At 33.5% G+C, this 12476-nt stretch overlaps 1 protein-coding gene across 2 annotated transcripts in view; it reads left to right on the top strand.

Annotated features, from left to right (window-relative positions):
- Positions 1-5974, top strand: part of Cyfip (Cytoplasmic FMR1-interacting protein Sra-1) — a 176248-nt gene extending 170274 nt beyond the window's left edge. For both annotated transcript variants that reach the window (XM_089088237.1, XM_089088236.1), the window contains one exon: positions 3922-5974. In XM_089088237.1, coding sequence (XP_088944363.1) covers positions 3922-4191 — 270 coding nt within the window. In that variant the 3' untranslated portion in view covers positions 4192-5974. The remainder of the gene's footprint in view (positions 1-3921) is intronic.
- Positions 5975-12476: the final 6502 nt, after the last annotated feature.

Genomic DNA, 12476 nt, shown 5'->3' with positions numbered 1-12476 from the left:
CTTTAACAGATCTCAAGCAGTTAAATATCTCAATTGTTTCTCAGATCATTTCTCCATATTCAATGGCATTCCTCAGGGGACTATTCTAGGACCTCTCCTTTTTTCTCTTATGATTAATAGCCTTTCAACCCTTTATGACAATAGGTGGAAATTTGTCGATGACTTGACAGTTTTAGAGATATATCATAAAAACATCTTTGGCAACCCAATGGGCATACTCCAAGATATTGCCTGTGAGGCCTCTTCCCTTGACATGACAGTCCCTATCCCCTTTTTATGTTGTTTTTTAAACATTTGTTAATGTGTATATTATTTATTTTTTTCATCAGTTTTATCAGTTTTTATCTTATTAACTAGTTTCCATTTTGCAGTTTTTCATATAAGTGACAAAGGAATCATACAGCATTCCGATATTTGATTATTTATTTTTTTTTATTTTTTTTTTGCATTGTTTGCCAATCTTTAAGTTGTTGTGCTTTTGTTATGATTTTCTTGCTTGTTTGTTTTTTTATGGACTTCGAAATTCGAATTCGGCCCTTCAGGGATTGTGATAGTAATTTCTCAAAATAAATATCTTATCATACGTTTTGAATTTGTTAACACGTGTCTTTTCTTTTTTGGATTGACTTAAAAGTTTTAACAGCCCTTTTAACGTCCCTCTGTCTCCCTTTACTTTCTATCGCCTTCAGTTTTTACGGGATGATTAAATTACAAAAAAAGTTTCTACGAAAAGTAAAGGGTGAATTTAGAACTTGAAACAAACAGAGGTTCCCCTGGATGAATTAATAAGAAATAAGGCAAACGAAAATTACCATGAACAATGAATTCAAACTTAAACGAACAAAAATTTCAACAAACAAGTGTGGTGTTTCTAACATTGTAATATTACAAAAAAAAAAATGAAGTTCAGTATCTTATAAAAGCCGGTTTATTCTTTTTTTATTTTGAAAGTTGCCGCTGGACGTTGTCGTCGGAAAACATTTCTTTTTAAATTAATTTCTTACGTTTTTATTTGACAATATATACGTATATGTTTATATTAAAGTTTTGTAATAAGTCTTACCAATAATAGTTCGGTAAATCTCAAGCGAATCATGTCGCGTACGGAAGGAGATTTTGGATCCACCGACCGTTCAGATTAAACTGCCTAACTTGAAATATTGATCCATTGGAAATTGGTTCGGGGCGGGGGGGAATAAGGGGAATTAAGGGGGATTGGCTTTCGATTTCGGCTCTTTAAAAGGGCACTTGGACTTTTATATGCGATCAAATAATTTCTTCCCCATGTTTCTAGGGCCCTCTGTGTTCTATCTGACGTGACTGGGAAAACAAAAAGAAAATATGGGACGCACATTACTCTTTACGAATGAAACGTTTTTTGTTGTTTTTTTTACTATTATTCTTTTTTTTGTTCTTCTTCTTTTTTTAACACCAAAGGTTTCAAATCGAAAAACTAAAAAAAAAGTAATTTTGAAAACTCGTGAGGACTTTGATCTTTGAATTTAGCATACCAAACTACTCTGCAAACTCAAGAACAATTTCATTAAGTTTTTTTAATCCAACATAATCGGTTTTTGTAATAAAACAAAAAAAGAAACTATACCATTAAAACTGTGGGTGGTGAAATAATTGCGCTTACTATATGCTATTAATATTGAAATTTACCATGAAAAATTTTATGAGAGGTTCAAGAAACGTTCTAGAGCAGAAACATGTGTTTCTTAGTGTGATATAACTATCAAGACCATAAGCCGAAGAAGCTTAAACAGTAGCCTGGCGTTTAACTTGGTAAAAATAATATGTCTCTGTACCTAGGTATTTTAGTGCTGGAAATTATTCGTTTCAGAGTTAGTTCCGAACCGGACATTCCAGGATCAGAGCTAGAGTTGAGAGTTTAACCTTATTAGAAAGCCAAAAACAGTCTTACTAGAAAGCAGTTATCAAGATTCAAAAAAAAAGAAGAAAATAAAGTATGAAAGAGAAATAAAAGAAAAATCCAATAGTAAATAAACTAAAAAAAAATAGTATAAGAAAAATCGTAGACTGGTAAAAAATAATCTCTTTGTTGATACAGTGCAAACATGCACTTTCAAGTAAGGTTTATCCTTACATGATTGTCCAGCACTGAGTAGAGACAGCCTAATACCAACAAAATTAGGCATTGTTTTGTTGTCGTTAATACTTAGGCATTTCGAGCGAAAAAAGCATATAGTACCCATAGAAAAAAAATAGCTGTTTGAAAGAAAAAAAGGAAAATCAAACAATATGCTATAAATCAGGTCTCATCAGAGACACACATCTATCTCGGGGCGATAATTATAGTTAACACATCTTGCATATAGCTAAGCTTTGTCTACACTTCAGTGTTTTTTACTATTTCTAAGAAATTACAATTTTTTTGCAACAACGTTTGTTCAAGTCTGCTAAATGCAGCACTGTCAACTCAAGATTCTGGCCGCTATTCTGAAACAAAACGCTATCTACACTTTTTTTCATAGAATTCTCTTCAGTCAATAAACTTTTTTTCGTGAATTTCGTGTCTACTACAATTACTTTAGCGTCCTCTACAAACAAATTTTGTGAAGGGTGCTCTGTTTCAACGATGATTCAAAACTGAAGAAAGGCTGTGGAAAAAATTGATAAATATATTAGAAAAAGTGGGAAAACGCTGAAATAAGTGAAGATAAAGCTAAGCTGCCTGCAAAATATATTAAATACAATAATTCTGCATGTTATAAAGTAAAAATTGTTTTCTTTACATGTTTCCTCCTAGAGGTCCTTCTCTAGCCTTACACCGCCGAGAAACTTAGGAAATATCTGGAACTGGGGGGTTGGAATCCTCCCTATCCCTCGTTTGAGTACGTGCATTGTCAGCCCATATAGGTTTCAGTGCTTTAAGTCTCTTACCAAGTATTGGCGGTGCTTTTGCCATAGTTAATTGACAGCCTAAATTATCAGTAACGCGCCGTCAAAACAAAATCATAAATAATTAGAGTAACTATAAATAATTATAGAATAATAAGAAACCAAAAATAATAGGGACTGCATTCAATTTAGTAAAAGAAAAAAAATTAAATTTATGTATCTGATAACTTGAATGATTACCAAACTAATATAAAAGATAGTGACTATGATAGCTATTTACTTTCGGAAGTAAGTTTTCACTTTGACTTCGATATCCTTTACCAACGTCAAAACAAATTAATAATATGTTTATTTTAAAGTAAAGTAAGCGAAGCAAAATTCACTCGGAAGCTTCCGTATTATCTAATATTTACTTTTCATCCACTGCTAATTTTTCATTTAGGGAAATGAGATATCTCTCGTTTTACCCAATTATTTCTTCTCTTTAGGCCTTTGTAGCGAAGCAGGAGTACAAAGATAGGTGTCTTGTCGGAACTTCTTTTCTTAATAAATTTATTTCAAATCATATGTTAAGTATTTAGGGTCTATACGAAAAAACAAGTAGCTTTGTGAGAAAAATAGCACCATCAAAACTGCTAATCATTCAGACATTAAAGTAAATTACCATGGAAGTCATCACCAGCAAAACTTTACAGAGCATGAAATTTATCACCACAAAATCTTATTTTGTCAACCCTTTCAAAGAGGTATTTACGCCACTTACATGTCGCTCTATTATTACGGTGTTAGCAGTGACTAAAACCAAGTATAGAGTGAACTACTGCCCGCAGTAACCGAAAATTTAAAAATAAATTCTGAGTGTCATAAGACAGTATGGGGATCTCGATCAAAATTTCCACAAAACTCGGCAAAAAGAGTTTTTAATGTTTGTAATTTTTTGGCTTTATTTGTGACCGACTGTCCTTTCTCACTTCCTATGCATGGGTTTTGAAAGTTTCCCTCATTTGTTTGTCTTTTCTTTATACCAGCTACAGAATATATTTGTTTTTGTTTTAGCCACTGAAGCGAATGGTAGATCGTATACGGCGTTTTCAAGTTTTAAATTCTCAGATATTTGCACTACTGAATAAATACTTGAAGATCAACTTTACAGAAGGTGACAATCTCCCAGTTGAGCACGTTCGATGCTTCCAGCCTCCTGTTCATCAAAGCATAGTTCAAAATTCAGAATCCAGAAGTCATTATGGTCGTCCAGATCAACTTACTGTCACAAACGTGGCTAGGATATCGCAATCAGAATTTTTGGCACAGCCTCTGAATCTTTAATAGTTGATCCATTATAAGAAGAAGAAAAAGTTCACCCTTCTTTCTTATCACTTTGTCTTTTAATATCTAAGAAGAGTCGGTTCAGTTTTCTAGAATTCTAGAATAGTATTAGTTTTTTTTCTTTTTATACTATTATCCTGTATCATGACTAAATGTCTCCTAAATCAAGTTAATATTGAATGTAAATTTTCTTTTAGGATGTCTTGCCTGTAACGTGTGTGTAACACTTCTTGTTACAATGAAAAGAAGAACTAAATAAAACTAGTATAAGAGACACAAAGAGTAAAACTTTTACAGTTTTAATTAATTAAAATAATGTTATTTAATATTAATTAATTGAGATTCTTTAATGACTTATCTACTGCAATACTACTATTTTCTGGAATCAGAAACCCTTGTATAGGGTAGGTTACAAAAAAGATTACCAGTTTGATGCTTTTATGGATTTGTCTATCTTGTTTTCATCAGTTAAACAAACGTGCAAGAAATAAAAAACATAAAAAGATACAAAACTTCAGCAATGTCAAAATTTATTCCTCTAAAACGGTTTCATTTTTTATTCATTTTTGTATGTTTTGTCAAATTGCTAACCCGTTGCTTTTCGTGTAATAAGGAATAAATTTTGAGCTTACCTGCGCAATAAAGTGTTTATTCCTTAGTCTCATGGTTGTTTTCCTTCTTCAACCTTGTTTCTACTGAGTATTCAAGGTCTGGGTAGACATTAATATTGCCAACGTCCTCATCTGTTTGTAGAAGGGTAGGCTAGCCGAATTGTTGTACAAGTAATTAGCAAAAAAGTAACGTTTTTTTTACTTTGTATCAATATCTAGACCCAAAAATAAGGACGAGCAAGAAGTTGGGTGTTTCGCAAGAAAATTCAGGCCTTACTAGTGCGATGATCAAAAACCTTTTCAATTGTTACTTTATTTCAGTTGCTGTTCTTTTTACTTTTAACTGTTGTCGCCATATTTTTCCAAGCTCTGGAACTAGGATTAACGTCATCGCTTCAATTATCTACTTTATTCTCGTTCTCGTGACAATGATATGATCGTGATTCTTTGAAAGTAAACTTTAAAAAAAATTAAAAGGGTACTTGCTCACATTGGCTTCGGGAAATTTCATCTAAAGGCCTTAAATTGTAAATTTATCTGTCAGAAAAACCCATTTTAATGGTTAATGAATTATGGACTTCTAAACACTGAGCTCCTTAGTGTTTGCAGTTTGGATATGTTGAATATATCCTACCCCTTACCAAGTAAAACGCGTTGACCAATTTAATTGAATGTCAATCAATAAGGAAAAACCGATGCATACATGTGGAACTTCTACCCTTTTATTTAATCTCTTTTTAACTCATCTAATGTTGAAAATACCTATCTTTGAGGTTTTTTTGCGTTGGTCGATCCTTGTAGCTAGAACCAGATTGCTTTTATTAGCAGACTTTTTCTTCTTATTTAATTTTTACTTTTTGAGTCTTGCTGCTGTTTTTTTTTTTTTTTTTTTTTTTTTTTTTTTTTTTTTTCTATAATGCCTTGTACAAGCTTATTTTCCTAGAAAAGAGACAATTTTTGAGTTCCATCTTTTTAATAATTGATTTTTTTTTTTCGTTTCGCTTGGTTTTTTCTTAAGATTTTTTCCTCTTTAGTGTTGTGTTGAGTACAGTTGAGTTAATTGTTTTGAGCTTTGTGTCCGGATCTCTCATCTTTTGTCTATTTTTCTTTTACTTCCAACTCATTATTACTATTTTATATGAATAGGCTTTGCCAATAAATAGACTTGGTCACTTTGTTTGTTAGGTTGTTGGTTCAAATTGACAATAGCATTTCTTTTTTCGTTATAGACTAGGGTAGCGTATCTCTTTACGCAGTTTAGTGTCAGTTCCTTGAATTCACAGAATATATCTTCCAGTGTAAAAAGCACATAGAACCTACACTTAGATCCTTTGGCATCACTAAAATGTAATTAATTAGATTCTGACCTTGGTTTGAACAACGCAAATAAACTGTTGTTTTTTTTTTGTTTTTTTTTTGTAAGAAAATGTTTAATGTTATGTGGATGGCAAACAAAGGTCCTTCTGGAATCTAGGAGAATTATTTTCGTCCCGTGTGTAACACAGCCCAAGCGGTACTATACCCTACCTATTACTTTTTTTTAATCTCTAATGTATTATAATATGATATTAAACCATCCTAGCTGTTTAAAACTTGTATATTTATTTTACTTATTTATATTGCTGCAGACAGTTTTGGTTATACAGCCGAAATATTCATTTAGTTCAACCGAAGTGCCAAAATCAATATTGGCACTAATTTTCTTTTCTCTTTTTTAAACCGCAAATGGGTACAAATGCAATATAAATGTATAACTCAGTAAGACATGATTGTTCCCCGTCTCCGTGCAATTTACTTCGCTGGCATTCATGGTTAACATCTCAAGTGACAGGTTAGAAACGAGCAGACCCGCCCCATGCCCACTCGGCATGGCAAATCAATTTTTCTCATTTTTTCTCGTTTTCTTGACATCTTTGTCGAAGTGTTTTTTTTCTTTGTTTTTGGTTGTTTGCTATAGTGGCTGTACTGCGAAAGCATGTTAGAAATAGCGGCTGTGAAACTTTGAAAATATATAACGATTTTAGGCCAAAAATGAACCTCCCTTCCCCCTCTAGCAAAATTTTGGTGAGATGGCCTTTTCTACGCCGTTTAATAACTATTGATTTAAAAAACTTTTTTAACAAAATAAGTTTTTCAAAGAAAAGTAAAGAACTCCATTAAACAAAAAATGAGCAAAAATAGAATCATAAATATAAATGTTTTTACTTTTATAACTGTAATAAATCAAATAATATTAACATTTTGATTACCAAATATCAATATAGCCTATGTATATTAAACTGACAGTGCGCATTCATTTTTATTTTTATAAGTAAAGTGCAATTTATGTTCTGATCTTGGGGAGGTATAGGGGTTTTGAGCCCAGCCTATGTTAATTTCTGCTCGTTTTGAGTTTGACTCGGTTATTTATTGTAATTTATGTTCGTTTTGGGTTTCATTTATTTATCGATGCTGATTTGTGGTAGTTTCACGCTTGGTATATTATTTGATTTGATTTTTGCTCATTTCTTGTTTAGTGGAGTTCTTTACTTTTCCTTGAAAAACTTATATTGTGGAAAAACTTTGTTGAATTAATTTCTGTTCGTTTTATATTGACATAGTCTTTTCAGGGAAAAAGAAAATAATACTTTAAATATTTTCGTTTTTTAAGACTTTATAGTTTGGCCTGCTATTTGTATGCTGGAGAAAAATTTTTCAGCAATTTTTAACAACATACACCCTTTTAGAAATCTGGTCACATATAGTAGTGTTTAATTTAGTTTCATACCTCCTCTAGTTGACCTGAAATGGAATACTTGATACCATTCGTAAAAAAAAATCTATTTACTTTCTTTGATAGCTTAGACACACTTACGCTATTTTAATTTTGTTAAATTTTAAGAGCAGAAGTAGTCCCGAAAGTTTGAACATAATACCCTCATTCGTTCATGGGATACTGCTGAGATGCCTTATTGGGAATTAGTATTAACACAGTGCATGTTGATTTAATCTTAAGGCAACATTTAGTTTTTAAACATAAAGGCTAATGGGAGGGTGGGCGTGGTAGGGGTATTAGTTTCCCTCCAATCGCTTTCGACTATTAAAACGGGCATCAGCCCTTTCTATTTTCAATCGAATGAGCCCTTTTCGAAGTTCCTACGACACCTCCTTCGATACGAAGTGCCCTGGTCTAAACAACAACAACAAAATAATGCATATCGATATTTACTATAAACATGTCAAGCCTTCCAATCACTTTCGACTATTGAAAAGGGCACTAGGCCTTTCGATTTCCAATCGAATGAGCCTTTTTGAGTTTCTACGACAACATTTTCTACAAACACCTTATATGCCCCCAGGGCATAAATTACAACCCTTACCATAAGGGCTGTGAGGGTGGTTATCATCCTCTGAGACCTAATTTCCAGAACGTTCAACTACGTTAAACAAAATGGCCATCTCAAAATTTTTATTGGATGTGTTTGGGAAAATGGTGGGCGTGAAAGGGGCGTTAGTTGCTCTCCAATCACTTTCAACTATTAAAAAAGGCACTAGACCTTTCAATTTCCAATCAAATGAGCCCTTTTGAAGTTTCTACGACAGCGCTTTCAATAATAACCTTATATGCCCCCCGGGCAAAACTTACAACCCTTAACCTGAGGGCTGAGGGGGCTGTCATCCTCAAAGACCTAATTTCCAGAACTTGCTGCTACGTTGAATAAAATGGCTATCTGAAAATTTTGATTGGATGTGTTTGGGGGAATGGTGGGCGTGAGAGGGAGGTTAGTTACCCTCCAATCACTTTTGACTATTAAAACGGGCACTAGCTCTCTCAATTTCCAATTGAATGACCCCCTTTTGAAGATTTTACGACATCTCGATCTATAAAAACCTTATATGCCCCCAGGGTATAACTTACAACCTTTGCCCTGGGGGCTCTGGGGGGTTTGTCATCCTTAAATACATAATTTCTAGAACTTTCAACTACGTTGAACAAAATGGCTATCTCTAAACTTTGATTGAATGTGTTTGGGGAAATGGTGGGCGTGAAAGAGGGGTTAATTGCTCTCCACTCACTTTCGACTATTAAAAAGGGCAATTTCAATTTCCAATCAAATGAGCCCTTTTTGAAATTTCTACAAGAACTTTCTATATAAGCCTTCCCCAGGGTATAACTTACAACCCTTGCACTGAGGGCTCTGATGGGGTTATCATCCTAAAAGACCCAATTTCCAGAAATTTTGACTACGTTGAACAAATGGATATCTCAAAATTTTGATTGGATGTGTTCGGGGAAGTGGTGGGCGTGAGAGGAGGGTTAGTTGCCCTTCAATCACTTTCGACTATTAAAAGGGCACTAGCCCTTTCAATTTCCAATTGAACGAGCACTTTTTGAAGTTTCTACAACATCGCTTTCTATAAAAACCTTATATGCCCGCAGGGCATAACTTACAACCCTTGCCCTGAGGGCTGTGGGGGTGGGGGGGTGTCATCCTTAAAGAACTATTTTCCAAAGCTTTAACTGCATTGAATAAAATGGCTATCTAAAAATTTTGATTGGATGAGTTTGGGGAAAAGGTGGGCGTGAAAGGGGGGTTTTTGCCCTCAAATCACTTTCGACTATTAAAAAGGCCACTAGCCCTTTGAATTTCCAGTTGAAGGAGCCCTTTTTCAAGCTTTTACGACCAAGATTTCAAAAAAAAAAATTATATACCCCCAGGGCATAACATATGACCCTTGCCCTGGAGACTGTTGGGGGAGTGTACTAATCGAAGGTATAATTTCCTGAACTATTTGCCCTTTTGAAGTTTCTACGACAACGCTTCCTATAAAAACCTTATTTGCCCAGGGCGTAACTAAAAACCCTTGCCCTGAGGGCTGTGGGGGGGTTGTCATCCTCAAAGACCTAATTTTCTGATCTTTCAACCAGGTTGAACAAAATAGTTGTCTTAAAATTTTGATTGGAAGTGTTTGGGGAAAAGTTGGGCGTTAGAGGGGGTTTAGTTGCCCTCCAATCCCTTTCGACTATTAAAAACGGCACTAGCCCTTTTTAAAGGGACTAAAATTTTGATTGTATGAGTTGGGGGAAATGTTGGGCGTGGAAGGGGTGTTAGTTGCCTTCCAATCAGTTTCGACTATTAAAAAGGACACTAGCCATTTCAATTTCCAATCGAATGAGCTCTTTTTGAAGTTTCTACGACAACGCGTTCTATAAAAACCTTGTCCCCAGGGCATAACTTACAACCCTTGCCCTAAGGGCTGCGGGGGAGTGTCCTCCTTAAAAACATAATTTCCATCTGGAAATCAACTGCACTGAACAAAATGGCTATCTTAAAATTTTGATTGGATGTGTTTCAGGAAATGGTGGGTCTGGAAGGGGTGTTAGTTGCCTCACAATCACTTGACTATTAAAAAGGGCACTAGACCTTTGAATTTCCAATCGAATGAGCGCTTTTTCAAGTTTTTACGACAAAGATTTCAATAAAAACTTATATGCCCCCATGGCATAACTTATAACCCTTGCCCTGAAGACTGTGGGGGGGGGGGAGTGTCCTGCTCAAAGGTATAATTTCCTGAACTTTAAACTACGTGGAACAAAATGGCTACCTCAAAATTTTGATTGGATGTGTTTTGGGAAATGGTTGGCCTGGAAGGGGTGTTAGTTGCCTTCCAATCACTTTCAACTACTAACAAGGACAATTGCGATTTCAACTTCAATTCGAATGAAACCTTTTTGAAGTTTCTACGACAACGCTTTCTATAAAAAACCTTAAACGCCTCCACGCCATAATTGACAACCCTTGCCCTGAGGGTTGTGGGGGAGTAACCTCCTCAAAAACACAACTTATATCTGGAAATGAACTACGCTGAACAAAATGGCTATCTCAAAATTTTGATTATTTTCCTATTGAAGTATAAATATTTTCTAAATATTCAAAATATTTTCCAATTGAAGTATAAATGAAACTAAAACCGAACAGAAATTAAATAAACAATCAATGCAAACAAACATACAATAGATATTAATGTAAATTAATAAATAAATCTTAAAACGAGTGAAACTTAAATTGAATATGAAAATCAAGCTTGAAACGAACAAAAATCACCACAAACAAGAGTTTGGGTATGACCTCCTTCTCTCACTGTAAAAGTCTAAAACCTACTGCGTCATTGGTGCTTTACTGAAAACTAATTTTATTACAAATATTATCTTTTGCACTCAATATTGAAAATAAACATTAAAATTATAGTAACATTTTGAACTGATGAGCTTTCAGCAATTAATATCATTATACGTATATCAAATATTCAGTTTAATTTATTAGCTCTTTTTAAAGTTCTTAAAGACGAGTATAGTTTCCCTACAAACAAGTGTCTGGATACTGCCTCCTTTCCTAATTGTAAATAAAAACCAAAAGCCTTCTGCGTCATTGGCGCTTAACTGAAAACGGATTATATAACGAATATTTTTTTTTCCAGTTCTTACAGTATTGAAAATAAAAATACAATTACAGTGAAATAAATTCTTGAACTGATGAATCTTTCAACAATTAATATCATTATACATCTAATATTCAATTTGATGTTGTTTATACTTTCCAAGACTGTTCAAGACACATATAGTTTTCAGTAATGTGCCAATGACGCAGTAGGTTTTAGACTTTTACAGTGAGAGAAGAAGGTCGGACCCAAACTCTTGTTTGTGGTGATTTTTGTTCGTTTCAAGCTTGATTTGCATATTCAATTTAAGTTTCACTCGTTTTAAGATTTAATTATTAATTTACATTAATATATATTGTATGTTTTTTTTCATTTATTTTTTATTTAATTTCGGTTCGTTTTTATTTTCATTTATACTTCAATAGGAAAATATTTTTTCCGTTTTAAGCTTGATATTCATATTCAATCTAAGCATTACTCGCTTTAAGATCTATTTATTCATTTATATTATTACTTGTTGTATGTTTTTGCTATGATTGTTTATTTAATTTCTGTTTGTTTTGGGTTTCATCTATTCTTTAATAGTAATTTCTGGTCGTTTTGAGTTTCAATTTTGAAAGGTATTTCTTTATTCTGAGCTTAAGTTTAAAATGGCCTTTACTTTTATTTGAAAAGATTATGTTTCGAAAAGTTTTTTTTAATTAATTTTTGTTCTTTTTTGATTGCAAATAGATATAAGTTTTTAAAAATTTTTTATTTCAAAATCAAACTTAAAAAAATGAATCAAATATTCATCAAAGTATCAAAACTGATATCAAACTAACAATATAAAAATGAAAAAAATGGATTTTTGTCAACTTTGGAGTTTTTATTATCTGATGTTTGAACTATTTTTAACAAATCGGCTGTATCAAAATTTTATTAGAGGGGTTGTAAGAAAAAGGGCGCGAGAGAACTAGATTACGTTTTGGTCTCTTTTGACTCTTTAAAAGTAAACTAGAACTTTCTATTTTCAATCAAATGAGCCCTCTCAAGTTTATACGAATATTACTTCTATAAGAACCATATATATCCCCAGAGTATAACTTACAACGCCTGTTCCTGGACCCTGGTGGGGTATGTTGACCCCGGAGTTTTAATACCTAATGGTTGAACTATTTTTAACAAAATAGTCACCTGAAATTTTTATCGGATGGGTTTATCCATCCGATACAGCCAGAGGCGTGGAGGGCGGGAGGGGCTAGTTGCCCTCTG

This window comes from Artemia sp. Qi Xiang Cuo, chromosome 4 (assembly GCF_049724085.1).
Source record: "Artemia sp. Qi Xiang Cuo chromosome 4, ASM4972408v1, whole genome shotgun sequence".
Taxonomy (NCBI): domain Eukaryota; kingdom Metazoa; phylum Arthropoda; class Branchiopoda; order Anostraca; family Artemiidae; genus Artemia; species Artemia sp. Qi Xiang Cuo.
The sequence above is the reverse complement of the archived record's forward strand: the minus strand, read 5'-3'. Positions and strand labels throughout refer to the sequence as shown.